General features: G+C 41.4%; 2 protein-coding genes across 2 annotated transcripts in view; both read right to left on the reverse strand.

The window, feature by feature from the left end:
- Window positions 1–73: 73 nt before the first annotated feature.
- On the reverse strand, window positions 74–11,498 carry LOC110045666 (sodium-coupled monocarboxylate transporter 1-like). Its single transcript, XM_020751266.2, has 15 exons — window positions 10,074–11,498; window positions 8,781–8,846; window positions 8,410–8,461; window positions 7,747–7,814; window positions 7,074–7,228; window positions 6,577–6,717; window positions 6,009–6,138; window positions 5,438–5,526; window positions 4,480–4,589; window positions 3,891–3,961; window positions 3,180–3,266; window positions 2,638–2,873; window positions 1,955–2,055; window positions 1,050–1,195; window positions 74–839 (listed from the first exon to the last, which is right to left on the reverse strand). Exons 1-15 carry the CDS (start codon window positions 10,416–10,418, stop codon window positions 774–776), a joined length of 1,863 nt encoding a protein of 620 aa, XP_020606925.2. The 5' UTR covers window positions 10,419–11,498; the 3' UTR covers window positions 74–773.
- A 147-nt stretch (window positions 11,499–11,645) lies between these two features.
- LOC110045667 (sodium-coupled monocarboxylate transporter 1-like) overlaps window positions 11,646–22,697 on the reverse strand; it is an 11,489-nt gene continuing 437 nt past the window's right edge. The window contains exons 1-15 of the mRNA XM_020751268.2: window positions 22,669–22,697; window positions 21,179–21,244; window positions 20,524–20,575; window positions 19,665–19,732; window positions 18,920–19,074; window positions 18,618–18,758; window positions 17,585–17,714; window positions 17,220–17,308; window positions 16,818–16,927; window positions 16,452–16,522; window positions 15,041–15,127; window positions 14,129–14,364; window positions 13,759–13,859; window positions 12,688–12,818; window positions 11,646–12,215 (exon numbers count right to left, since the gene is read on the reverse strand). The exon at window positions 22,669–22,697 is cut by the window's right edge and continues 437 nt beyond it. Coding sequence (XP_020606927.1) covers window positions 12,150–12,215; window positions 12,688–12,818; window positions 13,759–13,859; window positions 14,129–14,364; window positions 15,041–15,127; window positions 16,452–16,522; window positions 16,818–16,927; window positions 17,220–17,308; window positions 17,585–17,714; window positions 18,618–18,758; window positions 18,920–19,074; window positions 19,665–19,732; window positions 20,524–20,575; window positions 21,179–21,244; window positions 22,669–22,697 — 1,532 coding nt within the window. The 3' untranslated portion in view covers window positions 11,646–12,149. The remainder of the gene's footprint in view (window positions 12,216–12,687; window positions 12,819–13,758; window positions 13,860–14,128; window positions 14,365–15,040; window positions 15,128–16,451; window positions 16,523–16,817; window positions 16,928–17,219; window positions 17,309–17,584; window positions 17,715–18,617; window positions 18,759–18,919; window positions 19,075–19,664; window positions 19,733–20,523; window positions 20,576–21,178; window positions 21,245–22,668) is intronic.

The raw sequence follows: 22,697 nt of genomic DNA on the forward strand, positions 1-22,697 counted from the left end.
CGGGATGTGGGATACTCACAGCAAACCATCCCCCTTCCCCAATGGGGCCTCATTAATGATCAGTACAGCTCTATGCAATACAAAGAACATTTAATTCAATACCGGGTAATGAATGATTATAATTTTTTTAAACGAAAAACATACGTTGTTATGTTTCTATAATGCACCTACTTCGAGAACACCATATACTGCAAATATTTGATAATTTGGCTACTCTACTAAGCTTTTTCGAATATCACAGACTGGCATTTCGCAAGAGAGGATAATCTCTCCTACGTTTCATGAGATGTGTTCAATATCTGTGGCATGCTTTTGTATTGGCGCGTGAGTACATCAACTTCTCTCAAGCCCCGTCCAAAGTACGCCGGAGGGATTTGAAAAAGGAGTTTTCACTCTAGATTTTTACTCTGAAAAAGTATCATGTTTTCCGTCCACACTAGGCCGGAGGAATTTAAAAACGCAACATTCACTGGTCATTTCGGATTTGTGTTTGAGGAAAACTCTGTCAGGGGAATCACATGTTTATCTAGAGGCCATCGTTTTCGAAAAGCTCCGTTTTCAAAATGTTTTCGGTCCACACGAAAACGAAAAGCCGACGTTTTCAAATTCCTCAGGTTTAAGGAGCGTTTTCGAAATTAAAAGCTCCGTTTTCGTGACAGATTAGTGTGGACGGTAGGTCTAACCTTAGAAATAAATCTCCAATTTTCAATTTCCTCTGGCGTAGTGTGGACCTGGCCTCAGACTGTCAACGATATGCATGATAATACACTGTATCACAATTTTGTGTCCTGGTTTGACTGGTTATCGTTCATTTGGTCATCTGGTACTTTGTCTGGGTCCTAAAGTAGATCAGAATTAATTAATGACGAAATAATAATAATAATAATAACAATAATAATAATAAATGATTACATTCGAAAATTAGTTTGATCCATATAGTTTGAGGTGCTGCTACCTAATTTAGTCGAGTTACCTTACTGCTTATGATCACTTATTGCACAATTAAGCACTATGTCAGCACCTATTTAAATATACAACAATAATTTTACCTTTTTCTCGACGTCAATTTCATCGCTGAAATTATTAGCTTCATCTTCCCAAGTGAATTTGTAACCAGGCAAAAATCCACGTAACCAAGCCTTTGTCGGGAAGAGTAACATGGGATCCACTTTCTTGAGTCGGTCTTGTTTAGTTTCTTTAATGGGACGGACACAAAAGGAATAGTTAACATTAATAATATATATTACTAATAATGTTAGTAACCGGACCAAATACTTTGAGAGCAGTCATATTCTGATACTGGAAAGCTATGAAAGAACCTTGAAATCTATATGTTATTCTTTCAGTGTCTGTCTGTCTGTCTGTCTAACTGTCTGTCTGTCTGTATGTATGTATGTATGTATGTATGCATGTGTGTCTCACTTCCGTCTGCCAGTCTGCCTGTGTCTTCAGAAATATACAGATAAGACTGATAGAAAGAGGTAAGAATATCTTACTACTACAGTTCAACCCCTATTAAATTGCCACATAGCAGCCGCTTAAAGCTAGGGTCTGGCCGTTTAAAAGTGGTAAAAGCCCTCATCGGGACTTTGATTACTGGCCGCCAAATAGGGGTGCCCGTTTAATAGGAGGCCGCTTTATAGGAGTTCGACTGTATGACTAAATATTCTTGGCATTTGATTGTAACTAACTTGAAATGGAGGCTGACGCATGCAGGGGGTATCATGAAACAGTCATCCATTTGCATTTCAGAAGCCAATTGCAGGCTAGTGCCAATCTCATACCGAGAATACGAACATGAATGCACATCAGTGATTGCCATGGAGTTCAACTCTGGATCGGATCAGATAACGGGTGAATAGTACATGCAGCCAACTCCACAGCATCCCGCAACCAAGTAAAATGGGGTTCATTGGACACAGTCAGTATTGAATTATTAGTAGCATATAATTACCCAGAGCGAAACTCGCGATCACTCCAGCAACAGTTGCCACACCAAACGACAAGCCAGAAATCCACAGATATGACAAGCTGTAGAGGTCAGCTATTGGTGTACTGTAAAACAAAACAAATATCGTAATGATCATTAGTACTTATGAGACTAGTTATCGCTCGAGTCGTGTGTTCTTGGACAGCGTCTTAGCACAATATATGTTATGGAGAAACTTAAACAGATGACAAGCTGAACTTTTACATGGGGCACACCACAAATAGAAGAGAGAACTTCCATTTGGGGAGCAGGGATGGCCGGGCGGCGCTGTGGTGAGAACGCTCGCCTCCCGCCAATGTGGCCCGGGTTCGATTCCGACCCAGCGCCATATGTGAGTTGAGTTTGTTGTTGGTTCTCGCCTTGCTCCGATGGTTTTCTCCTGTTCCTCCGATTTACTTCCCTCCACAAAACTAACATCGCTAAATTCCAGTTCGATCAGGATAGAGGAACCACATGAAAACAGCTGAGGCTGATGTGACTTCCTCTCTGAATATTCTCATTTATTTTATTATAACATATCTTTTACTTTAGCTTACGTGCAGCCCATATTGCTTCTCACTGGTGGTCTAGAGGAAAACTGGCCTCGAATGCTGGACTGTTTTTCCAATTGGGTTTTATGAAGAGGCTAACGTAGTCTAGTTTCTTACTTTGTATATGGCTTGTACAGGTTTCTAACCAATCCGTCATCATACTTGGCCAGAATCCCCATTGAACGGTTGTTGCACGGTAAAGTGATATTTGCTGCGCAGGCTTGCGCATCCAGATAGAACTGGCATCCTCTGACCGAGCGCTCCGCTGGGTTCGTATCAGGCGGATAGAAAATGGAACCAATGAACACCCACAAGGATAGCGCAAACCCAGCAAACACTCCCAGGTACACGCCCTGTGTGAAAAGTCATAACAAAGCTGCAATGTTAGCTGGATGTCGGGAGAATTTTTAATTATGGAAGTACGCAGTCAAATCAGCAATTTTTGATCTGTGTGTTGTCGATAATCCAGTTATATTCAGGCTCGTTGACGCGAGTAAAGTAACCTAACAATGAAAATTTCGCTAAACAGTCGTCACAAACACTGCCATCAAAACCGCCACTAATATATACCGCTAACCATATCTTACACTGTCTACGAATCTCATGTTCTCATCTATAGATCTGACTATGAATGAAAATCGAGATAATGGTCCCTGTACCTTTGAGTTAACCCTTGGCACAAACATTCCGAGTGTGATCGCTGCAAGTAAGGCTCCGCCGCAGATACCCGCATTGCTGTAGGCAAGCTAACGGAAGAAGAAACGGCATATTTACAAGTTGTACACAACAAACTATCGAACCAGCAGACTGTGTAGATGCCTTTATGTGTATTTGAATCTAGCACAGTTATGCTCATAGGCCATATTCGTATTCTAAAAATTAATAATAATAATAATAATAATAATAATAATAAATCACTGTTTAAGTGTCAAAGTCTTTAGCACTACTGTATTAATTGAGGACACTGAAATGAGCAAACAAATGTTGTAAAAATTCCAAATGGCGGGAGACTGACCAGTTGGCTATTTACAAAGCGTGGAGGAGTCGAATCTAAGACCACCAAATACAAATTCATCCAGTGGCAGGGAGGAGGATTTGAACCCAGGACCTCCGGATTACAAATCCAGTTCCTCGACCACTAGGCCACGCTGTCCTTATCTGTGTATTCTCGGTATTGGATTAGAACTAGAAGATTGCAACTGATACTTTTTTGATGATTTTCTCCGTTGCAAACTAGCCTCCCAGTCCAGTCCAACTCCGAGAATACACATAAGGTCTATTGCGAACACGGTTAATCAACAAATAAAAGCAGGACTCACTGTGTGACAATGGATGCATAGCATTCGCTTATTTTGCAGCCGTGTCCTTACCTGTAGCACCATTGCACCAGTGTATTTTACAGCAAATGCTCCAGCCATTACTATTCCACCAAATATAACCGCTGACGGAGAAGCAAAACATATCATAATAAGAGAAGGCCTTTATGGGGGATTACTTCTCTAACCTTAATCTTTTCTTGATCATCATCAATCGAGATTTAACCTCAATTGTTATAAATCTAGTACAAGCATTATAACACGAATGCCATCCTCTGATTGGCTACGCTACTCATCATCTATAGCTATTCTGTGTATTCTTTGAGTAGCGTGGCAGCGTGCGGTTGTTAACAAAATGGCGGTCGCATCTTTCCGATTTCGAAGTATCTGTGAAGAGGATTTAGATAAAATTTTGAGTAACTAGAAGACTTATACTAAAAAAATTTGATTATACTCTCTGAGTGTCTATGCGTGATAGCTGACTTGAACTGTGCGATTGAAATCTCGAGCTCATAATCTATAATTGTTAAATATCAAGTGCGTCATCTTGGATTTCATGAGAAAATACTTGAACAGTTCAACGTAGAGATGTAACACTCGCTTAACAAGAATTAACTAACATTTGAATATGATTGGCGCTCACCCACGACTTTGCTGATTTTAGTGGCCTGTGCGTCAGTTAGAGGTATCTTCTTCTTAATTATGTCCTCTAGAGTCACTAAAGACATCGCATTCAGTGCAGATGATATTGTGCTGTGAGATAAATGTTTGGTAGTTTGAACAAGTACAAGTCGCGTCACGTTCAATTCACGGACCAGTCTTCCTTTTGACTTCAAAGACACTAAATTTTTATCTATGTTTAAAACGAAACTGAATACTTTTTAATTACTAATTGTAATGGATTTTCAGCTTGTACATTTTGTGTAGTTAGCTATTTATATTAGGCTGGTTTTAAATTAGTTAATTAATTAATTTAATTTTCTTTGAAGACCCTACTGAAAATCTCCATGGCGAGTTGGGTTCTCTCGTTACATGTTATTATTATTATTATTATTATTATTATTATTATTATTATTATTATTATTATTACTATTTCGTGTTTTTCTAGTTGATAATTACTCTAAAGATTACGGAGAGTTAAAGGAGCTCAGTCAGAGTGTTTTGTCTTTTTTTTGGCCACGTACAAAATCTCCTGAAAATGATAGTTTACTAGGATAGAAAAACATCAAAGAGATAATAATAAACCATAAAGGAACAAGGATGAGCAAGGATGGCGAAGATTGACACGGATTGCAAACGACGAATTTGAAAAATTTAGGCTAAACTTTTCAAACCGTGACTGAGCTGCTTTAAGACTGATAGAAAACTTTCAAAACGTCAAAATTTCTTAGCCCTTTCTCGGGGAAACCTATACTTTATACTCCGTAACTTATTAGCCTTATTAACCTGTGTAGATATACGTATTAGCTCAACCGAAGCGTTAATGGTACGTCGATTTAGATTATATGTTTGCGGCTAGAGTTTCATTAAATTTCTTCCACCGCTAGGCCTTGAAGTTCAGGTGTCACCTACTCAGTGTCAAGACACTAATTCAACTGTACCTGAGGGCAGCGCCATAAAGACAGGCAGTAAACATTCCCGGAAGGCCTTTCAGGTGTCCAAGTTTGTTGATAACGAAATATGGCAGAACCTGATGTCAACAAAGAATGAACAACATTAAGTTGAAATTTACAATGTCAATGAAATGTCAAGCAAACGGGAGAATGAATCGAGTAACAAAGACTGACATTTAACACTCACCCCCTCCCTAACCAAGTCAAACTTCGTGCTAGTTAAGGGAGAGACCCCGGGGAGTGACTGTTTATTATGCCGTACAAGGTGGTACTTAGTTTCAAGTCTGTGTATGTAGCCCTAGTGTGTGACCATCATATTCAATTGAAAGCTATTGAGCAGTACATGTGGTGCTGTTTATTATGCTGTACGATATGGTTCCGAACTTTTAGTCCGTGAATTTTTAGTGTGTAACATTGAAATGAAACTTTGGCCTCTACTTCTTGTAGGGATTACGCAAAGTGACATCGTCCATTTGGAACTTAGCCTATGTTGGGAGTGAAAACGTAAACTACTTAAGGTCCTAAAAGTCCAAACTACCAAGTCGCCCCCATTCTCTACCTGGTCTCCTCTAGTGATCTTTCTTTGTTCTCTAAGATCACAGTCAGCGTAAGTGGCAAATATCACCATTCCGTCCAGCACGCAGATAGTTACCACGAGAAACAGGCCTGGGATGTTCAACCACAGCGCTCTACGAAACAAACAGAGCTTTGCGTTAGAATTACTAAAGTAACATCCCCCGCCCCCACCTCCAGGGTGCAGACTCCCATGTGAAAAGGTCGGGGATGCCCGTCGAGACACCACTTTAGAACGAATATAACAGCGTTTGTTTAATATTTGTTTGTGTGGAGCTTTGACGGCTAAAATAGTACGTTTCTTCCTGAATGCCCCAAGTGGGATCATAGTCGGCCGGTGATTACGCGAGACGACGGGCATTCACGGCCTAAGGGAAATTTTTTATGGGAGTTCCCCGAGGGGTAAAACTTTCTTCACTGTATACGATAAACATACATTGCAACAACTATATTGTTAAGCCAGAAGATAAAGGATCCTAGTTAATAAACAATAAACGCATAAAATGTGCACGCAGAGCAGTGAGAAACCGCGTGGCATGTTGTTTGAGCCTGACCTTCTAGCATCCCTGAGCGTCTTCACCGCAAGATATCGCTGAACAAAATGCTGAGTCACAGCCCAACCTGGCAACAGAGCAATAGTCCCTCCCATGGTGAGAGTCCAGAACGTGTTTCGAACCCTGGGGTCTGGGTTGAAGCTGCGAATAGAAAATAGAATACCGTTTAAACATTCCGGGAAGCTACACATACCAGTAATGCAACGCCTTAACTTGGCATACCATGAAATATCCCCGGGCACTTGTCACTTGTACTTTATTCCATGTCATAGAAAATACAGTGACCAGCACAATCTATGCGGCATACCCGAAATGTACGATGGAAAGATCGGCTGTAAACAACGGCTTTACTTTATCCTGATTGGCTGTGTTTACTATGACGCGATGTAAAAACTAGTAGATCCAACGGAACGCTTCTGCCGCTAACTATAATCCTCGTTCAATGAAAACAATATATAAAATGCCACGAAAAGTTTCGACAGTTATGTTAAACATACTCAAAAAAGTGGATTCGTCCATGTTTTTGATTGATTTCCCAGACTTTTTGGAGACCTCCGACCTCTATGCTTCCCGTAACGGCGACAATGACGAGACCTGCCAGCATAATCACCGACTGAAACACATCTGTCCATACCACGGCCTTCAGACCACCCTGGAGAATAAACACATTTGCAACTGGTGGAGCTGTCACTTGGTCTCACAAAATGAAGATGGCCCTGGTTCAATTGTTCTACTGCAGTATGATATCACAGTATTGGGGCAGTCATGCCGCGACACAAGAGATCTTTTACAGACTCTAAAGCTACTCACGTTCACATTCGCCTCACAGTCAGGAGAGGATGCAGGGTATAGAGTTCATCCCTGACAGGCCTTATTCCCAAGGTAATCTCCTCAAGTTATTATTTTCAGTAAAAGATGATACCCAGTTGTTCCGCAATGCGCGTTCCACCATTGCTTTTCTGGAGGTTAAAACAGCTGGGCCGGTTTAAAACTACTTAGACTGCAGACGGTAGTAAAATGCAATTGGCTATTCCAAGTCCCTCTAACCTGCGATTAGGCGTTTCTTTTTTTCGAAAAAAAGACCCTCCTAAAATTTCTGGAACCGGGAGCTTGAGATGAATTATCGTTTCTTGTCGTAATAGAATATAGCGCTGTCTAAGCCTAACTCACCAGAGATGTGTAAAACGTACAAACAGCGCCAGTGGCCAGGATAGAAACTGTCAGAGGGATGCCTGCAACTGCAATGAAAGAACAGGAAACTGAAATCATACGAATCATCTGTCTTACCGACAACAATTTCATTCACTATCGCAGCAAAAGTTGGGTTAAGTTTTCTTCTAATTCAACTTTTAAATACAATTCTGAAGATGACTTTCGCTCAGGTTGTCGAAATGGCAGCGTCCAGCAACAGTTTTTTCCAGCAGAACTACCCTGGCCTCACTCGGACGATCAAGCTATACGAACTACTAAAGTCGAATCAGTCAAGATAGTTGAACTGTTAATATTAGAAGCTGACGTTTTTGTTGTGATGTGTTGTGTTTGATTATGATCAAGAGAAAAACGACTTATCCGACACATAAACCTTAAGCAGCCTATTGCAGTGCATTTACTTGCTCAGTTTAACGTCTCTACCCCGCCCTTCTTGGGAGGTGCATTGGTCCTTATGGTTAGTGCGGTGGACTGTATGCGGGCTGAGCTCCAGGGTTAGAGCTCTGGCCGAGGTCACTATGTTGAAACTGAGGCCGTTTATTCCCATAATGACCCAAATTGACCCTAGGTTTGCAAACTGTGAAGTCCTGTTGGTAATTTTACCTCCAGACAATCCTCACTTACCAGCTTCCAGTGCCAGCGATGGAGCAAACAGTGCCACGAACAGGTACAACGTCTGCGTTATAATGAGTAAAAGTTAAAAAAAAAGTCACGGAATGCAACATAAATTGGGCACGATTAATTATACACGCTACTAGCTAGTTCCAGACTCTTGTGAGCAAGAAGAAAGAACTCTCCCCAGTCCACCATATGTATTTATTGTTTCATGATCTTCCAGTCATAATTTGTGTGAATTGTTACATAAACGCCCAAAATCTCCTGTTTGTGTCTTCTACTGCACTAAGTGGTTGTTTTCGAAGGTATGTTCGTTGTGTAACGATTCTACTGCAAAGATGGAAAAGCAATTCAGAGCTTGACGACATGTACATACTTACTATGGAAAGTATGAAGAAACCGCTGCCCAGTATTCTAACTCCAAAAGAAAAACGTCTTTCAAGGTACTAGAAAAAATAATAAATAATGATATGGTAATTACAGATAATTGCAGCATATGAAGAGTTCTTCAATAGACAGTTAGGCCCAGGTCAAACGTCGAACTTCATATGAGACGAACAAATAAGTTGCAATTTGAGTCAATCCGAACGGGTAACGCTCCTTGGGCTCGTCGCGCGTTCTCCTTCGCAGGGGAAGAAAGATTGCGTGACGAGCCCAGTGTGCTCTGCTCCGATGACGTAACTGATGAGCAGTCTGTCCTTCGCGCAAAATCCTGGGGGCGAGAAGCGCGCGAATTGAAGCGGCAATTTTTTCCTCGCGGTTTATTTGCGGTCTCGCTCTGCGGACTAAGCGAAAGAGGGACGACGCCTAGTCTACAACAGAGAGAACACTTGAGGAATGACCTGCGGTAAGGCAATTGGATACATTGACACTCAATATTCAGCTACGTGTATCGAGTTCCGAAAGTCTTTTTGTGTGAGTGGTTTTAAACATAACTTCTTTCATGACTTCTGATTTTCAAAGCTGTATCTGTAATATAGTAAAGAATTTAAAGGGTAGTGAAGAGGGTGGTGCTGTTTTGTGATAGGGGATGTTTTATTTTCTTTCGTGGTGGAGGGGGGGGGGGGGGGGCAAAGAAAAAGTCACGGATTCATTATAACCTTCCCACGAACCCCTCACCACCTCCCTTGGGCTGCTTTATGTCACTTAATTACGACGGTACCTCACTAACCTCTTCGGGCCAGTGAGGGGAGAGGTGCTCAAAGGCGCTCGTACGTGCCGCCCCCGCCCCAATAGGGTACAGTGTTCCACTCTTTTCAGACTAAAAAAACTGAGGGATTTCGACCATTTTGATCTGAAATGGGGATTGTTAAGCACCCTGACAAGGATTTGGTGAAGCCCTTCTCAAATATTTACGCAAGTGCGATCCATTTGTGATCATTCCTGCGTAGCTAAGATCATGTAGTATACATGTAAAACACATGTTCTCAAGTTTATAAACTGAATGTTTCGTTTAGGTCAGGGTCAGCATATAGGGTATGAAAAGTCACGTATTGCTGTTGTCTCATATTTGTTGGCTTGGCTTTTCCAGAGGAGGGCGCATTCACTGATCAAATATTACAGAACGTAAACCCTTCCCGACTATAGAAATGATTCATTCTTCCTGACTTTTTTAGGTTGAAATTTTGGCGCTCCGGTAGGCGTTTTAGCCTAGCGATCGCAACGAAACGTACCTCGTTAACAGAAATGATCTTGATCCGTCTAAACATTGGAATGTACACAGTACTTACGGCTGCGCAAACCAAAACGTAGCTCAAAATCACAACATAAAACTGAGTTCCATAAGTGTATATCTCTCCCGGCAAGCCCAGTAGAGATATTGCTGAGAGAAAAGACACCAGGATAGATATAGCGATTGGCCAGCTTTTCATTTGGCGGTCTCCCAGAAGATATTCCGCGGTGGTGTTTTGTCTTCCACCAGGTCCGCAGCCGTACCATATTCCGATCAGCGCCGAGAGCAGTAACATGACGGCGAACACCACATAGTCGACAACACTGAAGCGTTCGTCTACAGCCATTCTTTTAGCTCAATCACTGTCGTTTGCAGTGACTGTCTTGACAATTTGATCAAAGCAGACGTTTCTCACTTCCTCTCGAAATTTGAATCGCCGGTTCACACGGGTGACGTTGTTACTCTGTCAATATTTTTCGTTGTTTGAATTTCCACCCACTTGCACTTGCGCTGCGTGACATAAAAATGGCGACTAGGTACGTCAAAAGACGACTTACTTAAATCAACAGTCCTTGCATAAGTCGAATTTCTGGAGCTCTACTCTATTAATAACTGTTGGGTTTAAAGGCAAAACTCAATGACTGATGTTTCTGTTCTTTTACGACAGCCATCCGGGGCACACCAACATGGCGTCTCCAGTCAAAGCTCTATAAATTTGGGTAAAAAGTTTCTCCGAATAACGCGCGTATGAAAAACTGCACAGATCTAAATCTTGGAGAATTTGTTTATATATCAATCATCTATCATATCCCAGATTGTTTACTTTATTTAAGGATTAGTTGTGATTTCTATTTCATGACAACATTAGTACACCCACCTAAGATGCATGTAAACGATCCATTGTTAAGGGATTATGTAAAGATTAATGGTTTAAAAAGGTCAAATTGTCGCAAATAATAACAACACCGATAGTCATTAGAAATATAATTCTAACTACCTTGGGGTAGGACGTGTTAGAAGACCCTTGGCAGACGTGACCATTGTCTCACTTCCGGCAATTTTTTGGCCCCTTTTGAGATATGTGCCAGAGAAATTCAATGCAAACGGCCTTTAACATCACTCTGACAATAGTTATCGACGTCCTCTATCGCCTAGATTAATTATGTTCAAACAAAAAAAGTGTGAGATTTAATCTAAGGTCATTTTCTTATTTTCTTGGGGAAAAAAACATCAGCTTGTGATTCAGTTATTGGCCAGCGGAGTGGTGGACGACCCTGGTGATCAAATTCAAATTCTGGAGGTCAGTAAGTGCCCACATATTACTAACTAAGAGTCGCTCAACTTAACTTATTCACCCTCTGTTACAAGCCTCATAGTTCTTCGTGTTAGACTCATTAAAGCGTCCTTGCGAGTGTCTTACCGCTGGCCAGCTCGGATTGTGAAAATGTCGTGGACACCTGCGCTACGCCAAGGTCAGTATATCTATGTTCTGCGAGGGAGAAACTAATTCAGTCAGACGAGATTTAGCTGGCATGTAAAGGTGGCAAACAAACAGAAAAGAACTTGGCCAATATCCAGTCATTTTGACCTCACGCGTGGTCAATAACCCACATATAATTATTTATTTAAAATTCATCTACTTACAGTCAAGTAGTAACTTGCTATGAACTCTACTGTAACGATAAATGACTACTAGCTTAGATTTCTACCATTAGAAATCACTACGTTTTATACAGTACGAAAACGAATCTAGTCTGAATTTCAGCCGTCTCTCCCATTTATCCACGAGGGGATCACGCGAGAGAGCGACGTGTCTCTCTCCCGCTCCCCCCTTGCGGATAAAGGGAATTGAAGAGACGGCTGAAATTCAGAGTAATATGGATCATGACTGATTATATTATTTTTTAACGAAAGACATGAGTTTAGTTGTTATGTTTCGATAGTACATCTGCGTCAAGATCACACTAAGCTTTTTCGAGTATCACAGATTGGTGTTTCTCAACAGCGAGTGATCCTCTCTTGCGTTTCATGAAATGTGGTCAATATCTGCGGCGTGCATTCATGGTTACACGCTGGATCACAATATTGTCTCCTGGTTTGACTGGATGTTTTCCTTTTCTTCATCTGGTACTTTGTCTGGGTCCTAAAGCAGATCAGATTAATAATCAAATTATAAAAAAAAGACAAAACAAAACAAAAAAAAAACTGATAAGGGTAGAAAATTAGTTTGAGCTATATAATTCTAGGTGATGCTCTCCAACTTAGAGGAATTGCCCTAACTACTTATCAGCCGAGAATGAGGTCTTTACGAGAAAATCTCAAACCGAGACCTTGCGGTATTGACCCAGCGATAGCGAGGTCAATACGGTAAGAACGGGATTGGAGATTTTCCAGTAAAGACCAAACGTAATAAGTTCTTTATTATATGGCTTTGTGCTTTGTTTTTGCGCGCCTGCAATCGGCCCGTGGGCATCACGGGAAAATAATGGCCTTGAATCAGTCAAACAGAGCGCACGTTTTATCGGCTACAAACACAAGCCATATAATAATGTTGTTTACTGCACAGTCATACTACAGCGTCCGCACCTATTAAAATATACAACAGTAATTTTTACCTCTTTCTCGACATCAATTTCATCTGTGAATTCCCAAGTGAATTTAGAACCAGGCAAAAATCCACGTAACCAAGCCTTCAGCGGGAATATTAACATGGGATCCACTTTCTTGAATCGGTCTTGTTTAGTTTCTATAATAGAAATAATAATAATAATGTTAGTAATCGGACAAAATATTCGGAGTGAAGCCATATTCTGAGGCCGGAAAGATGTGACTTAAAAATGAGGGATTTTGTTTTAAAAGGGACTTAACTCTCTAGGCACCTTGGAATCAATACATTCGTCTTCCTGTCTGCTGTTTTTTTGTCTGTCTATCTGTTAGTTTGTCAGCCTATCTGTCTGTCTGTCAGCCTATCTGTCTGTCTGTCTATATCTATGACTGTAAATCTCAGTTCTGTCTGCCAGTCTGCCTGTCTGTCTGCCTGTCTGTCTGTCCGTCTGTTTGTCTGTTTGTCTGTTTGTCTGTTTGTCTGTTTGTCTGTTTGTCTGTTTGTCTGTTTGTCTGTTTGTCTGTTTGTCTGTTTGTCTGTTTGTCTGTTTGTCTGTTTGTCTGTTTGTCTGTTTGTCTGTTTGTCTGTTTGTCTGTTTGTCTGTTTGTCTGTTTGTCTGTTTGTCTGTTTGTCTGTTTGTCTGTTTGTCTGTTTGTCTGTTTGTTTGTCTGTGAATAAACAAATCGATAAGAAAGAAAGAAAGCGATAAAAGAGAGAAGTAAAAATATGTTAACACTTCGTGTATTCTCGGTATTGAATTGGAACTAACTTGAAATGGAGGCTAAAGCAAGGGTATCATGAAATAGCCATACCATTTGCATTTGAGAGGACTTTTCCACATATATATAAGCCTCAATTGCAGGCTCATTCCAATCTCATGCCAAGAATACAAACTTGGCCACGCATCAGTGATGGCCGTGTAGTTCAAATCGGGACGACAGATTACAGGTGTATGGTACATGCAATCCTGCAAACCGGCTCCATGAGCTCGCAATGCGGTCAACTCCATAGGGTTTCACAGCAAAGTAAATTGGCATTATTGGGCACGGTCAATAATGATTAATTAATCACATGTAATTACCAAGAGCGAAACTTGCGATCACTCCAACAAGGATTGCCGCACCAAACGACAAGCCAGAAATCCACAGATATGACAAACTGTAGAGGTCAGCTATTGGCGTACTGTAAATAAAACAAATATCGTAATTTGAAAATATAAAAACAAATATCGGAAAATTTGCACAGATGCGGGAAATCTGAATTGTCATACAGGGACACTCAACAAATAGATAGGACAATGCTCTTTTTAAGTATATTTCTCTTACATTAGCTTATGGGCAGCCCCTATCGATTCTCACTGGTGGTCTAGGGGAAACAAAACGACCTATAGAATGCTGGACCATTTTCTCGATTAGTTTTATCAAAAGAGACTGCCGTAGTCTATTTTTTACCTTGTGTGTGGTTTGTAAGGGTTTCTAATCAATCCGTCACAATACTTATTCAGAATCTCCGTCGAACTGTTATGGCATGGCAAAGTGATATTTGCTGCGCAGGCTTGCGCATCCAGATAGAACGGGCATCCTCTAACCGAGCGAACTGCTGGGTCTGTATCAGGCGGATAGAAAACGGAACCAATGAACACCCAGGCGGATAGCGAAAATCCAGCAAACACTCCCAGGTACACGCCCTGTGTGAAAAGTTTTAACAGGGCCGCAATATTAGTGAGGTTTCGTGGAAATTTTCCGGCTTTGCCTGCTCTTGCTACTGAAACCGGAGATCCAATCATCGAAGTTACCACCACCACCAAATCCACCACAAACAAAATACAGGTGGATTTTCACTGGCGAGGTATTTTACGCGCGTACACGGACATGAAGGTTAATGCTTTGCGTGCGTAAAATAAAATAGGGAAAATGCTTAAGCCGTTCGTATCTACAGAAAACGTTGAATGTGGTTCAACTTGTTCCGAAACCGTCGATAAGCCATAAAGATTCAGCCTTGTCGACGCGCAACGTTACAGTGAAAATCGCGCTTAATAATAATTGCAAATACTACCATCAACACCGACAGCACTATCTACCGCTAGCCATATCTTACACCATCTTACGGTGTGTTCCTTTGAGGTGATCTGGATTAGGATCAATAATCCCACATCGCTCGGATCATGGTGCATCAAAAAAACACCGATTAATTTGCTTGCCTAGAGTGGATTCATCGGTTCCTTTGATGTACCATGATCCGGGCGATTTAATTTGGATCATTGATACTGATCCAGATCATCCCAAACGAACGCACCCTAAGAACCTTATGACACTATCTATGAATCTGACTTTGCGTGAATTTCGAGAAAAATGTCCCTGTACCTTTGAGTTAACCCTTGGCACAAACATTCCAAGTGTAATCGCTGCAAGCAAGGCTCCACCACAGATCCCAGTAATACTGTAGGCAAGCTAAAAGAGGAATGGAATTATGGAAATAAACTACAATAATTCTATTATTTTATCACACTATATTTTTAGCTCATCAATAACCTCAGTTAGGGATTTTCGTGACCTCGTCGCGCTCTTCCACTTGCTGTATTTGTAATTTAACATTTTGTTACCAAGACAAAGAGGTCACGTGACCTACTACGTCGAGTGGCCTTTTGCCACCAAACTATCGAACCGATACACTGTGTAGTTGTTTTTACTTAAGTGTCGTTGAATCTTGATGTGCTAATTGCGGACACTGTTAATCAACAAACAAATGTAGGACTTACTGAATCTTACTGAGTGGTAGCGGATGCATAACATCCATTTATTTTTTCTCAGTTCGTGAGAGGGCGGAATTAAAAAAAATCCTGCAATCTGATTGGCTCCGGGGCGGGCGCAATTCCGCTCACGACGGGCGGAATCATCATGTTGATCTATCAGTTCGCGAACGAATTAGCGATAATCGTCAATCTTTTGCATTTTTTATACTTCTGTTGACGATTAATCAACGCAAGTTTCTCTATAGTCACTTGTAAATGACAGGAAAGTCACTGTAAATAAATTCAATTGAGTGTTTTAACGTTGTGGGAGTTTGTTTGTTTGTTTGTTTATTTGGCTGTTTGTAGCTCGGCGCTGTAATGGCGCGTAATCCTGTGTTTCTCTCGCCGTAAAATTTTACGTAAAAAAATGAATCAATTTCAGTCGAGTTTACCTCCCTGATCGTTGCATTGTTGTTTTTAAGAAAATTTCTGTGTAATACGCTTAACGAATTTCATCGCTTTCTGCTATTCAATTTAGGGTAGAAAAGCTGAGAAAAGCCTGATTTCAAGTGATTTGCAACGACTGACAGATATTGTTTTCCTAGCACAACTTCAAACTTTCACACCGGAAAAACGGTTTTGGAGAACTTAAGTGGTGAACTAAATACAACTAACATGAAGTAGTTCGAAATAAACCTGTTCTCATTTTTAATGCATTTTCTTTGTTTAGTATCTGAGTTACTCGCTGGTTGCGAAAATGTTTTCCAAATCGTTAGTAGATGGCACGCAAGCCGATTCAATGCCAAAGTTGTGTAAACAAACCCATTTGTAATTAAAACAAATTTACCGCAGGAAAAAAAAAAAAAACAATGTTATTTTCCGGCTTAGGGTCGCTCCGTATCTTGAAAAACTGTGACCTCGAGCTCGGGCTTGAAAACGCTGCCCTCGGCCTGCGGTCCCGGACAGCATTTTCAAGACCTCGGTCACAGTTTTTCCTAACGGCAACTAACATAAATTTATTTTGTGCGCGGCCGTGTCCTTACCTGTAGCACCATTGTACCAGTGTATTTCACAGCAAATGCTCCAGCCATGACTATTCCACCAAATATAACCGCTGACCGAGAGCAAAACGTAACGTAATTAAACGAATATTTTAATCATTATATAATATTAATAATAATAATAATAGTAACGATAACGATAACGATAGCGATAACGATGGCGATGACAATAACGACGACGACGATAATGATAATGATAATGATATGATAATATTATTGACAGGGTTTGACCACATTTCCAAACTCCTCGAAGTTCGTGACGAAAAATACTTTTCTCGGTGCTTGGAGTTGTGGTTAAACACGGTCTTTCTTGCTTGATATATTATTTAAAACATGATTGGCGCTCACCCACGACTTTGCCGATTTTAGTGGCTTCTCTGTCAGTCAAAGTTACCTTCTTCTTAATGAGGTCTTCTAGAATCACTAAAGACATCGCATTCAGTGCAGATGATATTGTGCTGTGAGATAAATGTATGGTAGTTTGAACAAGTACAAGTCAGGTTCATTTCGTGATTTTCTAGTTGAAAATAAATTTGATGATTACGGAGAGTTTAAAAGACTGAAAGCTAATTTTACTTTATGTAACGTAACTTATTAACCTGAGTAAATGGGCGTATTAGCTCACCCGTTGCATAAACAATACGTCGATTTAGACTATTCTTTCTTTCCTATTCGTTTCTTGCACGGCTAAATATTACAGAGTCAGGTGTTACCTACTCTGTCAAGTCACCATTTGAATGTTAACTGTACCTGAGGGCAGCGCCGTAAAGACAGGCGGTAAACATTCCCGGCAGGCCTTTTAGGTGTCCGAGTTTGTTGATGACGAAATATGGCAGAACCTGGCGTTAGTTAAGCATAGAATGAACAACGCTTAGTTGCTACTTACATTGTAAATGCACAGAGGCAACGGGAAGAAATATTGATCATCGATTAACAAGAAGATTTTGCCTCGATATATAAGCAAATCTATTGAGCAATGCTTTTATGTGGAACTGTTCGTTATGCTGTACAGGTTGGTTCTAACATTTAAGTTTTGGGTGAAACCCCAACGTGTAACATGAAAATGAAACCTTGGCCGCTACTTTCATGTAGTAATATTTCGCACCATTCTCTACCTGGTCTCCCCTTGTGATCTTTCCTTGTTCTTTCAGATCACAATCGGCGTAAGTGGCAAATATGACCATTCCGTCCAGTGTGCAGATAGTTACCACGAGAATCAGGCCCGGAACATTCAACCACAGCGCTCTATGAGACATGAAACAAACAAACAAAGCGTTTGGTTAGAATTACTAAATTTATAAAAGTACCCCGCTCCCTTCACCCATGGGGGCAGACTGCCATGCGAAAAGGTCAGGGATGTTCGTCGCGACATTATAATTAAACCCCTAATAGCCCATTGCAAAAACGTGAGAGGACTGGGAGAGTATGGTTGTTTTCCGTTTGTTTGAAAAACTAAGATATTTAAATGAAAGATCGACTAAATTTGAGAGTCTAAAGCAAGAATAGAAGTATTTAGAGGAGGAAAATGGCAAAATGATAGCTATTCAAATATCACCTAAAATAGAGAGTTTGTATGGATTGGGTTGACAGGCCACAAAATTGTCAGGGTTTGTATGGAATTTTGCAACTTTTGCAAGGCTCCCATTTGGGCAATTTTCCGCTGAAAACTCTCAAACTTGATTGAGTAGCTTTTCGTTTAGTAAAATTTTTATTTCAGTTGAAATGTTTAGATTTCCAATCAATATAAGAAACTCGTCCCAGTCCTATCACGTTTTTGCAATGGGCTATGGAGACCAATGTGGGCGTGTCTCGAGCTTTATTAATATATTTGACTCCTCAAAGATACCGCTTTGTGACGGACATGACCGCATTTGTTTAATATTTGCTTGTGTGTAGCTTTGATGGCTAAAATAGTACGCTTCGTCGTGAACACCCTGAGTGAGACCATAGTCAGTGTTTTACACCCCTAAGCGGCCAGCTAACTGGACTGTTTACATGGGAGTTCCCCCGAGGAGTAAATCGTTCTTTGGGATAAACGATAAACATAAATTGTAATAATTAAATTGTTAAGCCAGAAGATAAAAGTGCCTGGTTAATAAACAATAAAATCATAAATGTATACAGCAGTAAGAAACTGCGTAGCCTGACCTTTTAGCTTCTCTGAGCGTCTTCACCGCAAGATATCGCTGAACAAAATACTGAGTCGTGGCCCAAACCGGCAACAGAGCGATAGTCCCTCCCATGGTGAGAGTCCAGAACGTGTTTCGAATCCTGGGGTCTGGGTTGAAGCTGCGAATAGAAAATAAAATAGCGAAAAACTAGTTAATCTTTCCGTTTCAACATTGCGGGAAACTATACAAACAAGTAAATTAAACGAAACACTTCTACCAATGATTGCGGTGTGTCTGAACATCCTCGTTCGATTAATAAAGATCTGCCACGATACATACTCAAAAAAGTTGATTCGTCCATGTTCTCGATTGATTTCCCAGACTTTTTGGAGACCTCCTACTTCTATGCTTCCCGTAACGGCAACAATGACAAGACCCGCCAGCATAATCACCGACTGAAACACGTCTGTCCAGACCACGGCCTTTAAACCACCCTGGAGAGTAAACACGCCCATATTTGAGAAGGCTGTGCAGTCATTACTTGGTCTCACAAAATAAAGATGGCGCCATGTTTCAAGCGTGTTACTGCTGTAGTATCGCCGTTTTGTCGCAGTTATGCAGTGACACAAGAGACAACAGACTACTAAGGCTGTGGAGTTGGAGGTTTGAAAATGGGTCTAAGACCGCTTACACTGCACACGTGAGTAAGATGTGTGTCATATGATTGGCTACCGATCGCTGCCGGGAGTGATCTAGATTTGAAAGGGATTACCTTAGGAATTACACCTATATCAGGGATTTACTCTCTTCATACTCCCTTGTCATAGTAAAATAGTAAGGCTAACACTAGACTGCGAGCAGTCTCTCTTTTCCTCGAAAATCCGTGGGGAAGAACGAAAAACAAGCAAGCGTGCGAGCATGCTGTGAGCGTGACGGCTCGAGGCATCGCCGCTCGCATGTCACGCTCACAGTCACGCTCGCACGCTTACTTGTTTTTCGTTGTTCTCCATTTATTTTCGAGGAATAGAGAGACTGCTCGCAGTCTAGGCCAACGCAGCCTAAACTACATGTAAATTTCTCTCACCAGAGATGTGTAAAAAGTGCAAACAGCGCCAGTGGCCAGAATAGAAACTGTCAGAGGGATGCCTGCAACTGCAATGAAAGAACAGTAAACTAAAACCCTACGAGTCATCGGTCTTGCCAACAACAATTTCATTTGTTATCGCAGTAAAAGTTTCAACCGGTTTTTGTTTTTAATTCAACGTTTTTAAAGTACTACTACGCATAAAATAGCAAAGAAGTTGAATTAGTCAAGAAAGCTAAACTGTTAACATTAGTCACATATTAGAGCCCCGTACTAATTTTAAAGGTCTGAAATGGGGTTGGGAAAATAAAAGATTTTGGTCTAAGCTATAGGATACAGGTTTCAAGATTAGGGCTGCACACCCCCACCAAAAGCTTAGAGGAGTACCATTCCCTGGTTCAATTTATGACAAAACCTTTTATACCCCACCCTTCTTGTGGGGTGCATTGGCCCAAATGGTTAGTGCAGTGGACTGAATGCGAGCTCAACGCCCAGGTTCGAGCTCTGGCCAGAGTCACTATGATGTGAAAACTCTGAATTCTTGTCGACAATTTTACCTCCAGTTTAGCCTTAGTTCATTTCCAAAAGCACAAAGGGAACAAAACTGCGAGGGAGTGCGAAACAATAAGGAGCAAGGGGAGGAAGTGGGGCATAAAATGAATGGATTCCTTTCCTCCCCATCCCCTCCCCCTTCTCCTACTCCTCCTAGTTTTGTTCACCCCCTCCCCACTTCTCTCCACTTTTTGCTCACCCCTGGCGCGCTCGCTTGCATTGCTCGCTCGCTTACTCGATCTACCCGCATGGAAAATGGAAGGAAAATGTCTGCTATGCAGGCTACCTCCATTCGATCCTCACTTACCAGCTTCCAATGCCAGCGATGGAGCAAACAGTGCCACGAACAGGTACAGAGTCTGCAATATAATGAGTAAAAGTCAAAAAAAGACACGGTATGCAATATAAACGGGGTACGATTCTGCACACTGCATTTACTAGCGAGTTCCAGTTTACAACAAGCACGAATGGGGAAGTCTTCCCCAGGCCACAATATGTATTTCTTATTTCACTCATCCGCCGGTCTTAATTTGGGAAAATTGTTACATAAACGCGCAACATCTCCTGTATGAAACTACGAGCAGTCTCTCTTTTCCTCGAAAATTCAAGAGGTAGAACGCAAAACAAGTGAGCGTGCGAGCGCGACTGTGAGCGTGACGTGTGAGTGGCGAGCGGCGATGCCGCGAGCCGCTAGTAGTGCGGGCGTCGGAAGACGAGCGAAAAGCTATACCAGTGGCTCGCAGGGCTCGCACTTCACGCTCACAGTCATGCTCGCAAGCTTTCTTGTTTTGCGCTCTTCCTCACGGATTTTCGAAGAAAAGAGAGACTGCTCAGAGTCTACTCCGATCCTGCATGTGTCGTGTACTGCACTAAGTGGTTGTCCTAATGGGCACGTAACGACTCCACGGCTGCAATGACAGTGGAGCAATTCAGAGCTTGCATACATAAGCTTATATACTTACCACGGAAAGAATGAAGAAACCGCTGCCCAGTATCCTAACGCCGAAAGAAAAGCGTCTTTCAAGGTACTAGAAAAATAAATAATGATACGGTACTTACAAAGACTATCTACTGATCAATCTTCGACACTTAATGATGATTGAAACCGGGGTCAAAAGACAGTGGGATTTAGAAAAAATATAACAAAGGAATTGCTACGCTATTTTCGTTTAAAAGCATAGAAATTAAGAACCATGCATCGGTGAAAAATAATAGCTGAGGCCTGTTTTAAGGCTTGTGAAAATATAAAGTCACAGGTTCATTAGCTCCTCCCTAGATCTCGGGAAAACCAAATGTCCTTTTTTCTATTCCTATCTCGCTTTTGTTATTACAGCCACCCTGGGGCTGCTTTATGTTTATTAATAACGATGGTACCTCGTCGCAGACTTTCCCGGGGGTGAGAGGATACAAAAGGAGATATAAAAGCAGAAACCGACCCAACGTAGGGTAATTTTTTTTAAGGTGTACTATATTTCGGCTGGCCAAACCAGCCTTCTTTAGGTACAATGAGAATTTTACATTAGGACATGTTTTTATGTAGTATATTAAAGTAATACCACAAATACGTAAAACTAATTGACAGTGTAAATTAAAGATAAGCATATGGTAAAATAAAGTAATAAAATAATGAAAGGAAACAATTAATTTGTTTCTTCGCAGATGTTCAGACCATCTGGATCAATTGTTCTGCCCTTTTGAATTAAAAATAAAAAAGCTTCCCTGACCTTACGGATAGAGTCTCCCTACCCATCTCACCCTGCGCTCCAACCTCGCCCTGAGCTGCGCGCTGTATGAAGTTGCAAGAAGACGACTGGGGGCAAGTCAGACCCTGGCATTGATTTGGTGAAGCCTCTCTCAACTTCACAATTGTTTACGCTAGTGAAAACCATCCTAGCCTCCTACGCAGACAGTCTTCAGGCTCGTTATGCAAGAGGAAGATTGCGTGACGAGCTTAAAGAGCGTCTGCATGCACTAGCCTGCGTACCAGTCTTTTCCGTTTTCTTTCAGGCAAGCGGGAGTCGCGCGAGGGCACGGAGACAGGGGTAACAAAAAATTAGTGGCAGGGGGGAGGGGCACTACCCACCACTACCCATCCCCCCTCCCCCCGTTCCTAACGTTTTGCTCTCGCCCCACGCATTCGCGCGACTTGCCCTTGGCTCTCGCTTTCTCCCACTAAGAGGAAACGGAAAAGACTGCACAGGACGCTAAACCCATTCTAATTTTCAATTGTTGCTGTCTGATTTTGGTTGGCTTAGTCTTTCGGGGGTTTTCCAGAGGACCACTCGTTCCGGATCCCTCAAATATTACAAAACACAAACTCGCCCCTTCCCTTCGAAAGAAACATTCATTCTTCCTTAGTTTTTGCGTCACTTTTTTTAAGATTGAAATTTAATTTGGAGCTCCTTGGGCGTTTTAGCCTATCGATCGCAACGAAACCTGTAGATTTTCTTACCTCGTTAACAGAAGTGATCTTGATCCGTC

This window comes from Orbicella faveolata, unplaced genomic scaffold, assembly GCF_042242905.1.
Source record: "Orbicella faveolata isolate gen_17 unplaced genomic scaffold, um_ofav_v1 contig_2, whole genome shotgun sequence".
NCBI classification, from domain to species: domain Eukaryota; kingdom Metazoa; phylum Cnidaria; class Anthozoa; order Scleractinia; family Merulinidae; genus Orbicella; species Orbicella faveolata.